Raw genomic sequence first — 22793 nt, forward strand, 5'->3', positions numbered from 1 at the left:
TTTAAATAATAAAATCACATATTCTGTGTTTGGACAACCCAAAGTCAATATCTAAGCTGGGCTAGTTAGCTTTTAGCAAGTCTAGTTTATCTGTTATTAGCCTACTTTTTTCTTTGTTAAGGTTGAATTTACCTGCTGTGTTTGTATACAGTGTTTCATTAATAGGTTGGGGGGAGTCTATTATTAGCTTAAGCTATGACTCGCTGTAACTAGCCTTATCAAAAACTGTTAAGGCTAAGATAAAGCTAGCTGTGACTAGCCTAGCCTAGCTTAGCCTCAAACTAAAAGCAGTATCTGGTTTTAGCTACATTTTGACCAAATGTGTAGTTATTTTATTGTAGCTTTGTAGGGCAAACTAGTCAGTGTTATTTCTATTTAGCTCAGGCTTTCTGTCTGAGGTGAAAGGAAGAAGGAATGAAAAGAAAAAAGAGACAAATAATTACATTTCCAGACTAAAACAAGTGTAGCACAAATTAGCAATCACCTTAGAGTTTATTGAAAAATGCATCCATTGCACAGATTTATTCAACATTGTTAACAATATCTTGCACTGCACACTGCTTGGTAGGCTCCTGCTTAGCGGTCAAAACATAATCTTTACACAGGACAACAAACTGGATCAATGTCCATGTCAACACAGAGACAGACTAGATAACTGGTCAAGAGTTTTAAAAGATCTTTCACAGAAAGAATCAGGTGACAATCACCAAAAAGATGATTTACTCTGAAAATCTGGGAAGGGCATTTAGTTCATTGAAAAGAAAAATCATCTTTACTAACTTTTGACTTCCATATTTCATACATAAGAGCTTGTCATTAGGAGATCTTTGTGCTATGAACAACAAAACTGTCACATAATGATGAGAAAATATGACGTTTTGATTATCAAATGAAGTGACACAGTGTTTTTTTGGCAGAATAATTACAACTTAATATGCACATATGCATGTTTGACATACTAACAATAAAAAATACACTGTCATAATGACAGTTTTATCTCATAATTGTGGGGAAATTATCTTATAAATATGAACCACATTATTCAATGTCTTTTTTTTTTAAAGGATGTTCTTCCCTTCAAAGATCAGATGACGAGACAGTGATCATTACATCCATGTAAATATGCATCTTAACATTACAACAGCATGCATCCTTTGTGTCTTTTCCTCTTACATACAAATTACACTGGACTCCTCAAGAGGCATGTGAACATCAACAGTCTTAGATCTAATTAAAGGTTAATTCCCTATTCGATGTCTTTTAGGCAAGGCAATCAAAGCACAGCACCAGACACATCTATCCTATGTACAAAGAGTAAATAACAGCATAACACTCAGTCACAATCAATTAGAGGGCTTGTTCACAGTATTCTGGCATTTTGATGTCACTTTTTTTCAATATCGGACACATTAATATCACTATAAATATCCTTATTAAATTTGAACTAAATCTATATTTTTCTTTTCATATTAATATATCGGGGGGTGGTAGGAACCTGTTTTCCTTTCCTTTTCCTTTCAAAGCTGCTTTCAGTGATCCAACGTGAATAGAGGAGGTTTTATATGTGTTGATAGTACTCTCTGTGCTCTGTGTTGCAAGAAGTGCTGTACATACTATAGTTTACACTTCATGTAACTAGTGACCTTGATGCTCATGATATAAACCAGAGGCACCAAATGAAACAAAGTGATGTAGGATGAACAGCTGACATTACATCACTTAAGAGCCATTTAATCCATATATTGGCCTTAGATAGCAATAGATCAACGATAAATACCTTCATCATTGATCTATTGCTTTTTTTGTAACATGGTGAAACTGCCACCAGTGCAGCAGCTGGTTTATTAAGATATTTATATTTAAGCATAAGATGGCTGCAAATACATTGAATGAGCACCAGCAATGTAATAATTTATACAGCATATTAGCCATGACAAGATCATCAGAGCTTTTTTTAAATTTAAAAAAAAAAAAAATTACTTCATATGACCACAAATCTTAATTTTAGCAATTATTTACAGTGGTTTCCCCTATTTAAGTTATACATGTGATAAAAATAAACAGACATCTCACATAAATGTAGTACAGTGGATGTTATTTGATCAACAGATGAAAACTTTTTTTTTTTTAATGTAAAAACAGAAAATAGATTGCTTGTGAAGAGAAAAATCTAAAAACCTTACAGCATCTGAATATGCTGCATTTAATTCTCCACCACAGGACAGATTAGTGCTGTGCATAAAAGTAGACTGATGTGTGCAGTAACATTACAAAACTGAAAATATATGACCGGAGTCCTGTATGGGCTTATACAGTCATTGCATTGATGAGCATTAGCCTTAGAATAACATACTGTACACTGTGATTTATACATTTACTACATTCTAGCATATCACTGGTGTTAATTTATTTGCATGTATGAAAACAAAGAACAGACGGTAGTTATTTGCATTGTTTTGCATTTATCTTGAGTATTTTTCAATGAATACTAGTTAGAAACTGTGCTGGAGCCACGTCTTTCACAGTAGCTTGGTCAGAACACCACACACATTTAACTGGACCTCTGAAGAAGTTTGGCACAGAGGATGACTGGATGCGATATCTGTGCTATTTCTACATGTTCTGGATGCTTTAACTGTAATGTACTGTAGTGAGGTGCACAGTGCGCTTGAGGTCAGAAAAGCATACTACAGCCACATGCCTGGACCAGGTCAAACTTGATCCAAGAGTCTGAGTAGTAGTCTGATGAGTAAAAAGGTAATTTTTTTTTTCCTTAAACAAGATAAGAAATGAGTGCTGCACCAACAGGTTGATTTGAGAATTGACAAGATGAATTGTACTGGATGTAATTTCATTGTCAAATGTAGAAGCCAGTTGTGTGTACAATCTGGAGGGGCTGCTTGCATAGAGTCTTTGTGGGGTACAGCAGCATTTCTTATTTAATCTACATGGTGTGTCCTTATTATTTTAAGATAGGCATGTCTAAAACACAATTTTTTAGTAACAAGTCTGAAAAATAATGGGTATCAGGTGACACAAGTGGGGACAAACTGATACTGAAATCATATTGGTGCAAAATAATAATAATCATCACCCTCTGGCAAACAGTATACATTCTGTGTGGCAGCTTTTCTGTCCGCTGGGTAAATGAAGAGCGAAGTGGGATGAAGGAGAATGGTGACCAGGGAATCTCTTATGGAGCTCAAAAGCATGCAGTGAAGGATGTTGTACTCACGTTCTGCAGTGTTGTGCATTGTCCGTGAAATACCTTTGCAAGTTTTTCTTATCTTTTATTTTGATAATTTTGTTTGTGCATGTGTCTGTTGGGGCTGCACGGTGGCGCAGCAGGTAGTGCGCGTGCCTCACAGCAAGAAGGTTGCCGGTTCGATCCCCGGGTCAGGCGGGGCCTTTCTGTGTGAAGTTTGCATGTTCTTCCCGTGCATGCGTGGGTTCTCTCCGGGTACTCCGGCTTCCTCCCACAGACCAAAAACATGCTCATTAGGTTAATTGATGACTCTAAAAAATTGTCCGTAGGTGTGAGTGTGAGTGTGAATGTTTGTCTGTCTTTGCATGTGGCCCTGCAATCGGCTGGCGACCGGTTCAGGGTGTACCCCGCCTCTCGCCCATTGTAGCTGGGATAGGCTCCAGCCCCCCGCAACCCCGAAAGGGATAGGCGGTATAGATAATGGATGGATGGATGTGTCTGTTGAGTCAGTGCACTTGCAAAGGTGTGATATGTGACATGTGACGGCTGAAATTTCTTCCCTGGCTTATCGTTACTTTCTTTTTTCTGACTTAGCAGTCCTTTTTGTGTTCTCAATGTTGAATGGTGATTTTGTTTATGTGGAATATTGAAAAGACATTCATTTATTTTGAATCCGTAGTCACAGTTACTAAATCTTTTAAGTAGCGCCCTTGAACCATTCATTTATCAGATATAGTGCTAGGAAAAGTTTGATGGCTGCTTCCCACACAGTTCTTGAATAAGTACTAAAATAATCAGCATCTTCACTTAATCTGGGCTCCTGGCTTCACGATGAATCACAAAAGCACTGACCACAGTGTTGTGCCTGACTGCAACGCAGCGTCAGTGATGGATTTGTTGGGATTTCCTCAGCTTGTCTCAAGTGGTTGTGGGTCTTCTTCTTCACGGTTGGTGCCAACAGGAAGTTGTTCGCTCCAGTAGTTGCACTGGTCAAAGGTGTCAGAGCAGGAAAAGTCTGCTCCCTCATCTCGAACCAGGACCGGGAAGACATGGTCGACAACATCACACAGACGCCCATAGCTGAGAGGGAGACACATGGACTTTGAGTGTACAAAACTAGAATTCAGACAGTCAGACCTCTGTGCACACATGTCCAGAGTCTGATTACATGGATGAAAATCAAGTGAACCAGAGAATATAGCTTACGAAGAGATATTGGTTTTGGCGTGCTCCTGTATCAGCTCCCCCTTGGGATTGACAGTGAAAATCCTGTTCAGAGGAACACCCACCTCCTTATAAGAATATACATCCTGAAATCACACAGAGACAAACAATCAGCAACACCACCAAAATCAAGAGGTAACAACACAATAAACAATTACATCAAGACCCCAGCAGTTCTTCATAATGTAGTCCACTTGTTAAGGAGAAGGTACATGCTTGTGTCTGTTGGCGTGCAGTTGTCTCACCGTAGCTCTGTTGCCGAAAGCAGCGTAGAAAGGTTCAGTGTTTGGGTAGAAAAGGTGCTTTATGTCTGTGAGACACTCGATCTTAAACTTCTCTGGTTTCTTCTCAATCACCTCCCTACACAACATAACGTGACATCAAATGCGTTACACTATTATTCACTAGTGATGAATATTTGGCGCTTTGTTTTTATGGCTTCAAGGCCACATAAATTCTGTTTACTCCAGTGTAGCCTGTACATGTGATGTGTGTCTGACCTGTGCAAGGCAGAAAACAGGCTGCTGGGGCTGAGCAGCACCGGGCCCATTGGCAGCATGGTTCCCCTCTCGTTGACCCAGTGCAGATAGCCTCGTGTCATGTCAGCCATGCCAATGGCCCTCGCCGAGCAGTACATGAATTTATATCCGTTCCTGTGACAGGGAGACAGGGAGCTTGTATTACGCAGTATGGTTCAAAAAATAAATCATTAGAATGATGACCAGCCATTACATATGCTGCAGTTAAAGAAAATTAAGCAATGAGGCAAACAAATATGTCATGTTTGTATTATAAAAGCTGATGGAGACAGATTTCTGCGCTCTGTACACTGTGTGCACATTAAGGGAGCACTCACAGGCTGACTCTGTGGTAAAGACGTGCGATACCCTGGTGAGTCCAGTCTTTACCCAGTGTGGGGAGGATGTGACCCAGAGTGTCTGACCTACAGCGTGACACAATAGAGGCAACATCACAGAATCGTTTTCGATGCACTTATTTACAGTGAAAAAAGACAAAGCCCAACACCAAATCTGTGACAGCCTGACACCTACTGGTGTAAAGCTGAAACTGAACTGCCCTCTCTCATAGCCTGGTCTGCCATTTCTTGCTTTCCTTTACCTGGTGATAGTTCCATCTATATCAGAGATGACTATCTTGTCATCCCAGCTCCAAAGATAGATTGTGCCATGGCAGCGACAGGTGCCCTGATACTGAGTGGTCACGCTGAACACCACATCATTAGGACCCTCCTTCAGCTGCAGGCTGACCTGTAAACATGCACACACATGCAAAGTCAAGCACAGACACACACAGACTGAAAGGAAGAGATTATTTATAGCTTGTGACTGCTCCAAGGGAAGACAGTGTACCAATGTTTGCTACGTAAACAGAGATGCTTCACACATCACACCTTGCTTTTATCCCTGTTAAGGTCAATAAATCCAACTGTAGGAATACACACCAGTTGCTCTGAGGTCAGCCGAAGAGTCTTCTTATAACAGACGCTGGCAGAACTCATGAGGAGCTCTGACTGGCAGGATCCTGAGGCCTGATTGGATGATCTGTGTTCCTCATCACTAGAGGATGACTCATCCTTCATCCTGAAAAATCAAAGTCAGCCAATTTGATATAAGATGAAACTGAACCTGATGAGAAAGGGAAAAATATGGTATATTTTTATATTCAAAGTCTGAAGTCACCTGTTTGCTGAGGGCATAGCGAGTGAGCTCTCTCCTCCGTCTCCTCCTGCCTCTGTCACTGATTCCTGAAGTGCACAAAGGTGGTGTTGAAGAACAGATAAGGCTCCCATCGTTTGCCTCCTATCCTTTCCCCCACTCTGACACTCTTTATTGTGTAATATATATAATGTAGGCTGGGGACAAATGATGGAAAATCTCACCAATATTGTGTGTGTCTGTGTGCTTACTGATTTGGAGTCACTGTTCCTGCTCCTCCATGAGAACCACCAGCGTCCCCCTTTCTTTGGCATCTTCTCCTTCATGATGTTCTCCACTGAGGCCTGGAGACAACCGTGCAAATACAACTCAAAACTGACTGAAAATGTAACTCAAAACTGACAGAAAACAAAAACCCATGGAGCAGAAAAGACACATAGACCATGAACAGAAAACATGCAAAGTGAAACATAACAAACAGCTCATTTCAAACCACACGGACCTCTAACTAAATCACCACAGGCCAGGATTCAATGGCACACAAAGAAAGGAGACTTTCCAAAATTGTGACTGGATAATAGTGGTAAAAAGCATGGTAAAATGCAACAAGACACACCATGGGGAGGAGAGAGACATGCAAGACAGACAGGCTGACAGCCGTGAAAGATGTGACAAAGACGAGCTCTGACCAACACCCAAGCAAAGCAAAAAAACATCATACAGGCTGGGGAGGGCTGGAGCCAAACAGACCAGGGAGGCAGTACGAGAAGAGGCCAAAAGCAGAAAACACATAACTCAAACACCAACACTTAGCGCACACAAACATTGGATGGATGATGGGAGAAAGAAAATATGTAAATAAAAAGGAAAAAGTAAGGAGGGGGATAAAGACATGACATTATTCAAGTGTTAGGAAAACAGATTTCACTGTGGTACAATGCTGGCAGCTCGGTCGCGAGCTTCCCAGTGTGTGTTCATGAGTCAATTTCAATTACTGGCATATCATATCATATCTCAGTATCATATGTGCTGTACAACAATAACCCAAATGGTTGAATACCGACTATGAGAGCTGGAAACGAATGTGAACACACATTATCTGCTAGCATTTGGTTGAATTTGCATGAAATAATGAGAGGATGCTGGCAAATGGCAACACTGAACCAAAGTGAAACATCAGATTAAGGAGAATTCATAGTAAAATGCTGGGAGTGCACAGGAGAAAGTGATGCAGGGGGGTGCAGAACACCAAAAGACACCAAACACCACCTAACAAATATATGGATAGCATAATCACATTTGGAAAAAAAAACATAGCAAATGTAGTTATTTTACATTTTTGAGCATTCTGTGCTGTCCAATATTACCCTGAAGTACAGGGGCAAGACACGCTCAGACATTTGTACTTTACTTGAGTATTTCTATTGCATGTTACAGTACTTCATCTAATTCAGAAAGAAATATGGTAAATTTTAGTTCATTGCATTTATCTCACAGCTGGAGTTTACATTCAGATTCTGACTTTAAATACAAAACATATCATCAGTGTATAAAATATGATTATAGATTAAAACTAACTATACTACATAAAGTACTACTTTACTATGAAGATGCTGCTTATACAGTAATGCATCAGTAATAATAACAGAGTAATATAATACACAATAATATAAAAAATGAGAGTTGAACAATGAGCACTTTAAAAAAATCCAAATAGTTCTTCCTTCACTGATGCCATAAACTCATGAGATTAAACACACAGTTACCTGGAAACAAGGAAACATTAGAGAATATATATAAGTGCATCACTGCGGTGGTCTTACCTGCGGCAGTGGTTTCTGATAGACCTGCATGGCCAACATGACAGGAGCTGCTGTGCTCCAGTTGTAGTACCTATAACAGAAGACAGGGGGCACTATAAGCACTTATTTTCTAGGCCAGGGCTCCCTTGAAAAACTGCTTTTGTGATCTCAATGGGACTTGACTCGTTAAATAAAGGTTTAATAATAATAGTAATCAAATACACGCAGTAACTTCCTGGAGTATGCTGGTTGCCTGGCAACCTTGCAATGACAACATGAGTAATGGAAGTTGTTGGGCCCAGCCAAGTAGTCCGGCTCATAATCCAACAAAAAATTACGTTGTTGTACAGATGAAACAAATGAGATATAACTCTACAGGCTAGCTGTTTCTACCTGTTCCCAGTCTTTGTGCTAAGCTAAGCTAACCAGCTGCTGACACTGCTCTCATATTGGCTGTACAGACGTGAGAGTGGCATCAATCTTTAGGGAAGATATATATATATTATTCCTATGTCATAGTTTCAGCACTCAGTCTGAATGTGTATCACGCTTTGGTTTTGAATATAGAATGGTTATACATACTTGTTTCCTATCTTGACCACCAGGTTAGGGTCATCAATAATAGAGGGGTTTTCAGAGAACTGCTGGTAGGAAATTGCCCTCTCCTGGAACTGCTCTGTGGCATGAAACAAACACACACACACACACACACACACACACACACACACACACGGTACATACAGAGGCAAGAACACACACAAATTGACAGATCATTCGAAAAGAATTCTTTTGAAAGGTATCATTGTTTTTCTATAAGATAATATATAAGAAGGAGACATTAGACATGAATTTTTAAGTTAAAATTTAACAGCAATTTCACCTAATTTCTTTTGTCCTTCTGTCATGGCCTCCTGGCACATTCCATATCCTACCTCTTGTGATCTCCCTGTTGTCAGTGAGTCCTCCGCACAAAGAGATGGCAACATGAGGCAGGTCCCCTATTTGGTCTGACAAACTGTCTACACCGCTGTCCATCCCACTGCTGCCCACTGACTGTGGGGACTGATTAGCACTCCGAACTCCTGTCATCATCATCATCTCTGAGTCTCCCCTCATGGAGCTGCTGCCTCCGTCACTGCAGAGAGAGGAACACATTCACCCTCAAGGACATACATCTCTGAGAAATGTTGATGTCAGATTCATGATGAAAACAGCCAAAAAGTCATGAAAAACAGGACACAAATAAAAGTCTTCTGAGGTGGCCACCAGAGGGTGTGTTGCATCACATGAAAGCCCTCTATACAGTAGGCGTGTGTGCTCGGGGTGGGGTATGTCCATATGAAGGCATGCACACACAAGTTCAGTACATCTATATGTTTGTTACTGAACCTTTTAGGGAAGTAGAGAGCAGCTACTTCAGGCTCCAGCTCTGTAATGTCATCCAGGTATATGCCATCAGCACCCAGGTGTTGGCTTCTCTTCTCTAATAAGAGACAATATCACACATCATCAGTGGCAGATATAAAAGACGACACTGAAGACGCTTTGAGTTGAAGAAAACCTTTGTATTGTTTGAGATTAAGCAGTGACACCTTTCTTCTTGGATGGTGAATCAGTTCTTCTGATGGGGCTTCCTCTATTCCTGCCTTCCTCAAGATGATCAGGGAGAATCCTGGGAGACACTGAGCAGGCTGTTAAACCCTCCATCGCTGCACACGATGGCCCAACACTTTCCACTTCTCTCCCTGAAGAAAAGAAAATCAAACAAATTTAAACTCGTGAGGACACACTGATACGCAAGGTGGGATTCTGCAGTTCTATAATCACTAAATTATAGAAGTTCATATCTGAATCATTCAGAAATCACGTTTGCAATTCCCACAGAAATGACCACTGGAGGTCACTAAACGGCAAGTGCTGCAAATCTGACAAAGAGGCACTGTACAGGCCTGAGAATTCTTTGCACATTAAAAGCAATATTGCCCTCCATATATGCACCTTGCTCTCCTTCAGTCCTGGCCCCAGTCTTTGTGGTTAGTTCAACCTTGGCTCCATTTTTGCTTTCTTCAGTGTCCTTGTCCTCACCGTGAACAGCAGTTTCTCCTTGCTGTGGAGCATAGACAGTGAGGGAGGGGGGTCCAGTGTCACTGATGGCCCTGAAGTGAGTGCTGGTAGACACAGGGATGGAGACTGCTGAGGCAGGGTCCTGCTTCAGGTGGGAAGTCAGGAAGGATGGCTGTGATAGATAGATAGATAGATAGATAGATAGATAGATAGATAGATAGATAGATAGATAGATAGATAGATAGATAGATAGATAGACAGACAGACAGACAGACAGACAGACAGACAGACAGACAGACAGACAGACAGAGAGGATCAAAAATTTACAAATTTTTTTGTACCCAAGAATGTTTCTACTCTTACTTTCCTTATCCCATCTTTGGAAATATGCTTGTTTGGTTTCTTTAGGTGAGAAAATTGATACCACTTACATGTTTGAGTGGTAAATATGTGGTTGGAACCAGCTGCCAGTTACTTTAGCTTAGCATAAAACTGGAAACAGGGGCAAACAGCTTGCCTGGGTTTGTCCAAAGGTAACAAAATCAAGCTTCCAGGACATCTAAAGTTCATATCTCATTTGCTTAATCCACACAAAAACCAAAATGTAAATTTGACAATGACCTGACAATTTCCAGGTTTTCCTGTTTCCTGGTCAGGAGCAGCATTTTCCTGGAGCCTTTATGCTCTGCTAAGCTAACAGGCTGCTGGCAATAGTTTCATATTCAACATACAGACATGAGAGCGGTATTGAGCCTAACCCTCACATGTGATACTGTAGTGAAATATTTACAATAATAACATGTAGAACCAATACAACCTGCACATGGTTTTGAAATCTGGATTAAATATGTTAGCGAGAGGTGAGATATTTTTTCAACATCTATGAGTGTTAGTGTTTGTGTGCATGTGTGTGAATGTGCATATAGATACCTGGGCAGCCTGTGGCAGCTCCCCCCAGGTCCACAGCATCTCAGGGTTGTCTTTGTTCTGACTGGTTAGCTCAGAGTCGCTCTTTGGCGTTGATGACCGCGAATCATCCAGGCTGCAGGGAAAGTGACACTTGAATAAAGTTATTTTCTACTACATACAACACTACATACAACAGATTAAGTACGTTTAACATCGTTGATAACTTCAAAATACTAGAACAAAATTTTATCTAATCTGAGTACTTTCAGAAATATTATATGTATAATTTTCATGCAAATTGTGTGCTTTTCCTTCATTAGTGCATTCTTTCATGTTAGGCACTCAGAAAGTTGAGAACTGAAGGTAATACCTAGCAGGGGAAGAAAAGTGAGAGGTCTGCTGAGGACAAGAGATGGACAGACCACAGGGTTGAGGGATGGAGAGAGTCTCCTTAATCACATTACTACAGGAAGATTAATACAGACAGACAGACAGACAGACAGAGAAAAACAGAAAAAGGAGACAAGGAGAGTGGAAGAGGGAGTGAGAGACAGTGATTTGTGATTACTATATAGTCATTGTGAGCACAGAAAATGGATTAAAAATGCTTCATACAATATAAACAGAATAAAAAAGTTTACTGGAGAGCTAAAGAAGACCTTAAAGTGTGTGTAAAGTATCTGTGCGTGTGTCTGTGTCCAAATAATACCTCTGTGAACCGGTCCAGTCAGTGCTGGGGCGTGTGTGTGTGTTGGCTGCAGACCCCTGATCGCCGTACACAGGCCTGATCACAAACACACATATGTAGGAAGATGTCAGTCATACATACATACACACATTATTTCACAACTTGTACACCCACTCACTATATAAATACACAGTATCCCTACAAGTCCAAATTAAGTGCAATAAGTGAGATTTGTTTATGCTTGATAAAATGTTTTTTGAAACACCAATAATCGTACTTTTTTTTTAATCTCATCCTTACTTTGAAAATCCACTCCTTTTGCAGCCTGTTTGACATCTCACAAACCAGCCGAAGATTTGCATATCAAGAACAGTACTGTATTAAGCGTGACATGAGGCAGACACACAGTCTTTCATGTCTTTAAGGGGTTCAGGAATTTCCCCCGCCATGCGGCAAACTTCCGGAGTAAACTTGGAACGCCTTCAGTCAGGCAACAAACACTGTGGGAACAGGACAAATCCCTGGAGCCCGTCCCACAAACCAAGCTGGTTCTCAAAGGCCTTCACGCGAATACATAAATACAAACATGCACACACACGCATGAATTATCATCCTGCTAAATTGTTCCTAAGCATTTAATCTGAGTCCTTGACATGGCTTTTCTCACTGTTTGGGTGGCGATCAGTTGAAGAAAAATCGACGTCACATATTTGCACCAATTAGGATTTAGCAGCATTTGAATCAGAATATGATGACTATTGGTGAGTTGTTTGGTCACTGTCAATCAAATCTGAACAAACAACAACCACACAGCCCTGATGAAGCAGGCTGGCTGTTAGTGTTGATTATTTAACGTTAGAGAGGAATAAGATTTAAAGTTTTCAGGTTCTTTAAGGGACACAGATGGTGGGCTGGAATGTTAAAAAACTTACTCTTGGTAATTAGGACACAATACAAAGTGCACCTAAGACTGATGGAAATGTCATTAGATTTGCATTGAGGGGATTGTCATTACAGCCTCATCCTACGGGGGAACATGAAAGTTCCCTGCAAATTTCCCCGCAATCCAACCAAGCTGTTTGGATATTTCAGTCTGGTCCAAAGTGGCTGACCTGGCATTCACAGAGCCACACTGCTAGCGCTGCTAAAAATGGACATTTTCCAATTTGAGCATTAACAGAATGTCCTCAGCTTACAGGGCTTTTTTGTATTCCTGTTCTGCTGATTTATGTGGTGCAAATGCACAAGCTTTTTTTTATGGCGCCGGACAAGCATTAACACAGTCATTCATGCATGAAAAACATAAACACATACACACAGTCTCACACAATTAGAGGGGCTCATCTATTCACAAACAACATTGTGACTGCTGACGAAAGTTGTTTACCACAGCAACTGAACACAGTGACTGGCATTTCAAAATCTCTCTCTCTCTCTCTCTCTCTCTCTCTCTCTCTCTCTCTCTCTCTCTCTTTCTCTCCCTTTCTCTCACTCACACACACACTACCAAAAAATGAAATGGAAGGTCTAACAGTCTGCTAAAATTAAGACAAACACCCATAAGTTTGCTCAGAAATACTGAAAATATGGTATTTTTTTCATTCCTATTAGCCTAAAACGTCCGAACTGAAAAACAAACAAACAAACAAACATCGATCATGAACGCACACACACACACACACACACACACACACACACACACACACACACACACACACACACACACACACACACACACACACACACAGGCACACACCTGCTGCCATCACCCTCTTTCTCCTCATCTGAGCTCAAGTCAATGGTAAACATGTCCTCGTCCTCTGAGAACTCTTCTCCACTCTCCTCTCTCCTCCCTCCTACGCCTGCCTCTGGCCGTGCCTTCCTCCTCCTCTTCCTCCTCTTCTTGGTCATCCCGCCATCACTCTGCTGTGGCCCCAGGCTCTGGACAGGAAGTGAGTTGCAGGGGATGGTGTCTATGTGATGCAAGAGAGTAGCATGAAAACCACTGAAGAAGCACATTCACATTTTCACAAGTATCAAAATGCCTTTCTTCAATAGGGCCTACCATGATGACGAGAACCTCTCCTGCCTAGATGGGACTCCATTAACTCATCCCCCGTTGACATGATGGGCGATGTTGCGAGGTAAGATGGAACTATTTCCTGTCAACAGTGGAATGTGACATCAAAATCATAATTAACTGCCAGCCCAAATTGAAATCAACAGTATTTGAGTCTGCAGCCATGTTCTGTGAGGCTGTGCTATGAGCTAAATGCTAACATGTCATGGAAACATGCCTGCAATGACAATGCTAACAGAAGTTTAGCAAGCATAATAGCACTAAACACACCTGAGGCTGATGGAAATGTCAGTTTTGCAGGTATTTCATAAATCATAAAAGTATCCATCCACCTAGATGATATAAGGGATTCATCAAAATCATTGGGCATTTTCCACAGGAACCATGAATGTGTCCTCCAGATTTCATGCCAATCCATCCAGTAGTTGGTGGTAGTGATGTTTTAGTACTGGTCAAACTGGTGGACTGACTGACCATCCCTGAAGCTAAGCTGCTAATGTGGCTGAACAAGAATCTCCAGACATGCTTGCAGCCCTGTGGTGCTGTAGCCTGCTTTGGCACAGTGGTGCTTTGTCCTAAATGCTAATGTTAACACATCGTATTTTAGCATCTTTGCATGCATTTTCCAGTTAACACGTAAAACAAAGTACAGCAAAGGCTGATGGGACAGTCATTAATTTCACAGGTATTTGGTCTTAAGATGCTGGGTGAAAAGTTAAAGGATCACCACAGCGATGATAAGTTATCCAAGTTATCCACATTGTTGAGACAGTTCACATAAAACCACAAATGCCAACATGCTGTTGCCACCAAAGGCACCAGCATGGGACGATGGACGTCTGTGCAAAATTTCAATCCATGAAAGAGTTGATGAGATATTTCAGTCTGGGCAAAAGTGATGGACTGACCACAAGTATTGCCATCCTTGGAGCCATGCCTTGACTAAAAAGTATGATATGCATACTGCATATGTTATACTGCAAAAACACAGTAGTGTAGAGCAGAAACTGAGTGTTAGCGATTGATGAGACAGACATGCTTACTTCTCCATGCAGTTCTACATAATCTGGAGGGAATTTGGGTTTGAGCCCAGATTAGCAAAATCACACAGATTTGCTCATCGCAGTCTCGCTACAACAGGCCTGAGCCAGAAAGACAAGCAGAGATAGAGAGATAAAGATAAACAGATGATCCAACCAGGGCAGACTAACACATGCCTCGCAGTGCACGTGTCAGAACACAGTCCAAAACAGCCCAATTCATTTTTATGGGAGGCGAAAAGGGACAGTGTTCAGGATGTACACTATGCCGGGTCACAGCTCATCTGCTCAGAACTCTGGCCTGATGGGACACATCCACCCCAAAACCACTTTAAAATCCTTTTGGATGCTTCATTCTCAATCGTAACTGTTTATCTCACAAGTAGACATGTTATTTCTGCAAATAAGCGTTTCAGGTTTCTAAAACCTGCACCTGCACTGAAGGTTTTAATGGATCCCTCATAATACAAATCCATTTGTTCATCCACTTGTAATTTTTATTTTTTCACCTGTAAGGCACTACAGTATAATGACATAACAAGACAGATTACACCATGTGTGTTTTTATTTACTACAGGTATTCAGAAAATCTTAATGTTCTAGCCTGAAGGATCTATGAGTCCATGTGCCATCTATGAGCACCAACAAATCCTGTAACTTGTAACAGAGAGTAGAAGGGGGGGTTGGGTAGGAGAGGCACAGGAGGCTGGGCCAGATGCCAAATAGTTCCTGAAAAATGTTGTTGATCTTTCTATATTCAGATCGGTGAAGTGATAACTGAAAGACGGAACAAAAACACAAATGCAAAACAAACCATTTGAAACTGCAGGATCCCCAGGCTGCCAAATGTTACAGTGAGTCATCCTGTAATGTTTATGTGTGTGGAAGACTTACTGCACTTTACTACGGTTCAGTACGTGTTGTCTGTGCGGTCTGCCCGTCAGTATGGACAGTGCACAGATCAGTGGAAGTGCCAGGCCATATGAAACCGACTGCACATGAAGGTGAATTTGGCAGAGCTATAAATAGCCCTCTGGTGGTTTTCCACTCTGGAGAGTTATGTCAAGGAGAGGATTTGACACAAGGCCCGAACAGTGTGACAGACTTGGTCAAAGAAAATTGGCAAATAATTCTGTGTTTGTTTGAATTTGAACAAGCGTCTAGGGCTGTTTTTATATTCCATTAAGCGCTGAGGCATTACTGTATTCATGCAGTATCCTACTGAGTGATGGACAGTTGAAGAAAAGCCACCCCCCCGACCTCTCCAGCTTCCCATGAATCTTTGCCTGACGCCTGATTGTTTGTTTGTACATGTGCATTTGTGCATGTAACATGATCTAGTATGGATACAAGAAAAGCTATTTAGCTTTAGGACTTGTGTAATCTTTTGAACATTTATCTAAATTTCATACAATTGTAGTTGTTGACAGACTACTTTTTCCTCATCCAATCTGTTCATATGCAACCAGCACACCATTCACAATGTCAGTGACGTCGTCACAGGACTCCAGAATGAAGCCCTGGGATGAGTGATTCCAGCTTTACTCTGCACTTTATTATTTAAGTTTGACATTCTGGGAAACTCCCTGTTGTGTCTACACTACAGCTTTGGAATACACATTGTCCCCCATCCCCTGTGTACATCTCACAGCATGTACAGTAACTCATGTGGAAGATGTGACCTTTGCTGCTGTAAGTTTCTGTGTCCCCACTGACAGCTGACCCCTGACCTCCGGTGCTGATACCAGCAGCGCAAGTCACATGCACATGAATAAAACAGGAGAAGAATAAATAACCAAGCATCTGTGGCCACTGAGGTGGTAAAGCATAAGAGGACAGCATGTAAGACCATGTAGATTAATTGGCAAACAGATTCCTCACGTCATCACGTTACACAGGTACACTGTGGGGATTCACCTGCCTTATGGGGACAAAATGCAGATCCCCATAATGTAAATCATTACATTTTAGGGCGAAGACTTGGGTTAAGGTTAGTCTCCCGGAAATGAATATAAGTCTGTGTGTGTATGTGAACCAGCTGACTGACCACTAACTGTTTATGCTTTCTGTCAGTCCTGATGGTTCATTTCCAGGAAACTAATGTCATGCCACACGGGGCATGTCAGGATGCAACAAGGGGACAGAAGCTCTTGTTCCTTCTCATTGCTCAGCTTATATTTCAGCTGACATGATAAAGTCTTTATCTGATTTTGTACGAACAGAATCTCAGACCAGCAGATTGTTTTCCAATCAACACAGATCAATGTCACTGTCCATGTGTCAAGTGGCTGGTGAGGTCATCCATGTTTCTGCCAGGATCTCTTTCCCCATCTGACCACATACTTTTATTTGTGTCTTTGTACCCATATTTTTTTGTGTCTTTTGTGTTTTATTTCTTTTCCACGATTGTATTAGAAATGTTATTCAAGATCTTATTGCATTGCTCACTTGTAATTACTGCCAATCTGGGCCAGGACACTCTTGATTTTGCGCTTATTGAATCCATTGAAAAACTGTCTTTAAGATTATTCTGTTTAGGTCAAGCTTCACACTGGTTTTGAAGCCTCCTCCAGCAGCTGTCTCGTGGAGAGGAGGGGCTCATGTTTACTTCCAACAGTCTTGCCTGGGCAGGAAAACTAGGCATCTAAGCCTGAGGATTAAAATAATAGCAACATGTTTCACATGAGTCATCAGTCAGTGGTGAAATCAGTTGCAAATCATCGTGCAAGAGGGCACAAATTGAACAGGTACCAGTGGAGATAAAGCACTGCCAGCGTTTTAGATCAGACTGTATGACCTTCATGTCAGTAAGTTATGTTCTGTCCTATATTTGTGTGTGTTTACTGACGCAGAGTAATGGCTCTGTCAATCTTTACTCACCAGTGTGTTCTCAGTCTCTTTGACGAAGAAGGCCTCTCCATTCTCTCCCAGCTTCATGTGCAAACTCACCGGCTCTCCATTAATCTCAATGTCCACCTGTACGACAGGATAAAGACTCATTAGGCATGTTTTAAACCTCATCAGCATGAATCAATGTTGGATATTCATATCAGACAGCAGATACCATTAACAGCTCGGTTATGTCAATAGGGTGTTTTTTTTTTGTTTGTTTTTTTTTACACTTTTTTAAGAAGGTAAAGCACCATTTCTTTACTGCACTTCTTCTTTTCCTTCAATGACAACTGATTCTTAAATATTGTTTCATAATCTCTTAGGAACTTTACCTGTCTTTGCTTTTCTCTTGTCAGAACACAAGTCTGAGCAACAGCTCTCAAATTACCTGCTCACAAAACCACGTTATACATGCAGATAAAAAAGCAAGACAGGGAGTGAAAGCATGAGGGAGTGGGCACCCTGTAATCTCACCACTTTCTCACGGGACCGCAGCACGCCCATCTTGCCGAAGCGGACATGGAAGGGGGAGCACTGCAGGGAGCCATCGGGCTGCCGCACCACGATGACATCTATACATCCAGACAGGGTTGCAGGGTTGAGTCCCCTGTACAGCTCTTTGACCTGCACAAACACCTGGCCCGCCAACTGACCCACATAGTTCATGGTCTGTAACTGGAGAGAGGCAGGGAAGGAAAGAGGGAGGGAGAGAGCTTTTATTAATATATTTCCAACAAGAAATCCTCCACTTGTTCTAGATTTGATACAATTCTATTTACATTTGAGACCTGTAACGTATGCAGAGCGGCACACACTGGCAGGACATGACCTTTAATGGGATTACTGATTGACAGACTCAAGACAAGATGTTCTGTCTAACTGCAAGGCCACCATGTCATCTTGCCACATTAAAATACATTATTGATCCACCGAGTCCAATTACTGCCCACACAGGGCAGCCAACCCTGCAGTGTTGGATATTTGGCAGGTTCCTGCCATCGTAAAAAAACAACACTTTTCACATTATTTTTTCTCCTCTTGTGGTTGCTGGTGTGTTTGTGGTTGTGATGGGTGTTGCTGTGTTGGTGCGTGGATGTGAAATCACTCTTCTTTTTTTGTATATTGAAAACAAAAATTGTGTTTTCATCTCTGAAATGCAAATACACTCCATCAGGGACAAGACTAATCATGCAGTGCTGTGCCAGTCTTTCTGACCCACAGCCTCTAATGTGCTCTGTCTAGAATGCAAAACAAGGCCCTGGAGAGGGACACAAACAGGGAAATGCATTCACTGGGGTGAGAGATGGGTGGATGTTGATGGGGGGGGGGGTTAGAAAATACATTCCGTATCCAGTGGAAATCAACAGGATTGTTTGTACTTGTTAGTAGATAAGTTGGTATTTCTCATATTTCATGGTTTCATACATACTCCTGATTTCATTCTAATTCAATATGTTTTATGATCCTTAAGTGTTGCGATTCTACAAGTATTGTGATAGTTAGATGGGAAAAAGTTGAATCCTATGCTTCCAGACAGTATATCATCATGTCAGTCATTGCTATAATTCATATAAAACTGGTTAATAACATACTTTTTTTGAATTGAATTGAATTTAAACTGCTGCATTTAGCTGTTCCTGCCAAGTTAGTGCCAAAAGAGAATATTAAATAAAATAAATGTTAGGCCAAAACGAATAGCAGCACAAATGTGAACATCCTTCAAATGAAAACTGTCCTTTCACAACCCTGAATGTGACTGTATGTCAAGCTAGTAAATAAAATGTGTGTATATATAGGCTGTATTTTTAAACTCATTGGGAATTTTGAGTTTGACTAGCGACCTTTGAGGTTGCTGCAGCAGGTCAGTGCATAGCATTTAAGCTGATGAGTAGCAGACTGTTAGAAATGTGAAGTGAGCAGTTTGTTTCCACCAAACATAGGAAATATATACCTGCAAGTATGAGCAGGCATGGAATGTATGTTAAGCATATATCAATTGTTGAGATCATATAATCTAATCTCTCTCTCTCTCTCTCCCTATATATATATATATATATATATATATATATATATATATATATATATATATATATATATATATATATATATATATATATATATATATATATATATATATATATATATTGTTTCTTTAAGAATTGGATTGGATTGGATAAATGACTTGGATTGAAAAACATTCAAGGGACAAAGAAACTTAATGCTAAGGAGACAGAATGAAATGTGAGAAGATTTAGAAAGAAAGAAATATGGAAGCAGATAACAGGAGGGAAAGAGGACAAAGAGGACAGGAAGAAAGAGATTGAGCTAGAGGATGAATGAGCAAGAGTTTAATCATTGTTTTCAGTCATTGTATCTAATTGTTGTTCTCTGTATTTGTTTAAACTTTATCCAGACCCCCATTAGCTTCCACAAGTCTAGTCTAGTCTGCCTGATGTCCACAAGTTGTTGGAAAAAAAGAAAGAAACAAGGAGATGGAGGTGAAATGGGTGATGTTATTTAATGGAAACTGACAAATGTATACACACACACACACACACACACACACGCACACACAAAGTGACATCATTGTCTTGTCTGTAACAAACTGTCCCTTAAAATCTCCACCTGCCACCTGCTTGTGCTGACTCAGATACTGGCATCCTCTATCCCTGTCTCCACACACACACACACACACACACACACACACACAGAGGGGGGACAGATGGCTCAATATTTCGGGCAGATCATGTAAGAAATTAATGATGAGGATGATGTGCAAGCACCCATCAATTACTGTGGATCACAGATTTGGGCTGCTCTGCTCTCATGAGCGAGCGATACTCTGTAGTACATCAGACCCACGTGAGATACTCATCACAGGCTTGTTCTGACCTGCCTGTTACAGTTACACCACAGATTACAACACAGTTATTAAAGCAGTGAATTTACTGTTTCCAGACACAGCCTCATGGCACCTCTGCTGAAATCACATCTGATTAAATGTGATTAAATTAAACAACTTTTTGGACTTTCTTTCACTTAATGTGTCAGTTAATCCAAATTTTCAATTTTCAATTTCTACCACAGTAAAAATGGCTTCCACTTGAACTGTTCACAGTGAGGTCTCTGGATTTTCCAGACCAACCAGGACACTATTTCTGGAATTGAACTGTGGAGTTTCTAAAAAATGGTTATTGCTATGAACACCAGAAAGACAAAAAAAATCCATCGCCTTCATTATTTTTGGGTGGTGTAGAGACCTATGTCAAATAAAAGCAAAACTACCTGCATGGCTGGACACCACAGGAGCGAAAATATGAGGCATTAATCTCTTAATGCACAAGAAGCTGCGAGGAACTAATTGACAAAAATGACATAATTATTTGATCCCTCAAATTATGTCTCAAAGACACACGTGCTCATTCGTGGACATGCCATTTCACTATCAACATAGACCACGTGCGAACAGTGGGGACCGCTCATACACACACACACACACACACACACACACACACACACACACACACACACACACACACACACACACACACTGCTCTCTCATTACGTAATAACCAATCACGAGACCAGGGATTCGCTCATTCAGTGCATTCACTGAAGAAACAGCACAGCATTTCATGAACTTTTGTCTAAATAACTGCTGTTATTTCTGATTCAGGTTCATGGTGTGTAACATCAAACCCCTCAGAGACTTCTTTATTTAAAAGTTGGTCACTATAAAACTTCCCTCTCACCAAACAGGCCTATGAGGAGGCACAGAGGCAGGCAGAGGTGACAGAGAGGCTGAGGGATTTACATACGGATGATAATGTGAGGGTTTATCCAATTAAATTAATTTAATGTGACTGGAGCAGCAGTCTGACACTCCAGGATTACTGACTGTTAAACTAAATGGCAACAAGGACCGACAGAGATCATTGCTAGACCACTAATCATATTTCAGTACGGTATATCATTTTGTACATTGCTATATAGCTTTAAATATGTATGACCGTACTATAAATACGCGACATAAATAGGAGGAAAGGTCATTGTTATTGCATGAGAGCGTCTCTGGTGAGGCTGAAAGCAAAGCAGATAGAGTACAAGATCAACATGAGGTTGATCGTTTGGTCATGTGTGGCCTGTGAGGCGACATGTAAACATCTGCACACGGGGTGAGGCTCCGCAGTCCGCACCGCAGCTCCGCCGCGCATTACAGCTCACACAGGCGCCGTGAGGGCAGGCGTCCAAGCGTCCATGCTGAATAAAGAGGCTGGGGAGATATTTACTATTGCCCGAACGACAGGTTTCTGCAGCCTACAGTCCAGCAATCCTACTTACATTGTTTAGTGTTGTCGCTCAGCGCTCCGGGATCTTTCCGCCATCCAAATATTCCACCAAACGTCTCCTGCAGTTTTATTCCGCTACATGTCAGTCCTCACACCAAACACCGAGGCTAAAGCTCTTCTTACATCTGATCTTAAATCTCCTGCTCAGGGCTGCCTCGATATTTAAACCACTGTTAAAATATTCCTCCCACCTCCACCGGACCGCAGATGAAGAGCCACTCGATTGGCTGAGCTACCGCTGACGTCACTCAATGTCGACTAGAAATTTCCCTCCGAAAGTAAATTTTATTTTATTACTGTGATTTTCTATTATAATAAGGCAACCCGTATGAGGAATGTATAAGTTGTAACTAATGGATTAATTATAATTATATACATTATTATAATAATGTGACTAATGGAAGCCCATCTAAATAACGACTTGTGGGTTACCACATTTTTCTCATCCTGCCAGACAATTTTGTTCTGTTTATTCTTTCTGTTTAGATTTAATTAATCAGGAATGCCCCTCCAATGGACTCTCTGACCTTTGACCTTCTGGACAAAAAGCTGCAGGGCATCTGGATCAATTTCATTTATAAACTATTTACTACCATTTAGAGCTGCAGATTTGGACTATGAAGAACCCCTTATTAATGATTTATTGTCATTTATAATTACTAATAACTTTAGCTATTTGTTTGTTGTAAAGTGAGAAACTCTTGACCCTTTATCAATGACTTGCTAATGATTGGGATATGAATTTCGGATCAGACAGAAAAGACTTTTTCCAGCCTCGTTGTTACCAATTACTTCCATTGTGTTTCAGCATACATTTCTTCCTGTGTACCACTGAGGGAAGAACAACAGTAAACAGGATCCAGT

General features: G+C 40.9%; 1 protein-coding gene across 3 annotated transcripts; it reads right to left on the minus strand.

Annotated features, from left to right (window-relative positions):
- Positions 1 to 469: 469 nt before the first annotated feature.
- Positions 470 to 22104, minus strand: lpin1a (lipin 1a). 3 transcript variants are annotated; one of them, XM_070962165.1, is made up of 24 exons: positions 21922 to 22101; positions 18055 to 18255; positions 17569 to 17664; positions 13634 to 13730; positions 13325 to 13541; positions 11590 to 11664; positions 11251 to 11343; positions 10902 to 11013; positions 9906 to 10143; positions 9500 to 9652; positions 9297 to 9390; positions 8840 to 9042; positions 8490 to 8583; positions 7929 to 7998; positions 6827 to 6913; positions 6357 to 6449; positions 6130 to 6194; positions 5892 to 6030; positions 5549 to 5697; positions 5286 to 5372; positions 4930 to 5082; positions 4675 to 4789; positions 4412 to 4515; positions 470 to 4285 (listed from the first exon to the last, which is right to left on the minus strand). In XM_070962165.1, exons 2-24 carry the CDS (start codon positions 18244 to 18246, stop codon positions 4114 to 4116), a joined length of 2898 nt encoding a protein of 965 aa, XP_070818266.1. In that variant the 5' UTR covers positions 18247 to 18255; positions 21922 to 22101; the 3' UTR covers positions 470 to 4113. The 3 variants fall into 3 exon arrangements, with proteins under 3 accessions (XP_070818266.1, XP_070818275.1, XP_070818270.1); XM_070962174.1 differs by lacking the exon at positions 11251 to 11343 and having other exon boundaries at positions 21922 to 22104; XM_070962169.1 differs by lacking the exon at positions 6827 to 6913.
- Between the last annotated feature and the right edge of the window lie 689 nt (positions 22105 to 22793).

The sequence above is a fragment of the Chaetodon trifascialis genome, chromosome 1 (genome assembly GCF_039877785.1).
Source record: "Chaetodon trifascialis isolate fChaTrf1 chromosome 1, fChaTrf1.hap1, whole genome shotgun sequence".
NCBI lineage: Eukaryota > Metazoa > Chordata > Actinopteri > Chaetodontiformes > Chaetodontidae > Chaetodon > Chaetodon trifascialis.

Excerpts from the sequence above, each read along its gene's own strand:
- lpin1a (XM_070962165.1), bottom strand. The coding sequence starts at position 18,246 with ATGAACTATGTGGGTCAGTTGGCGGGCCAGGTGTTTGTGCAGGTCAAA. Across the intron at positions 13,731-17,568 it reads AAGAGACTGAGAACACACTG|GAAATAGTTCCATCTTACCT; the intron begins GTGAGTAAAGAT and ends CACTGTTGACAG. Across the intron at positions 11,344-11,589 it reads GACTGGACCGGTTCACAGAG|TAATGTGATTAAGGAGACTC; the intron begins GTATTATTTGGA and ends ATCTTCCTGTAG.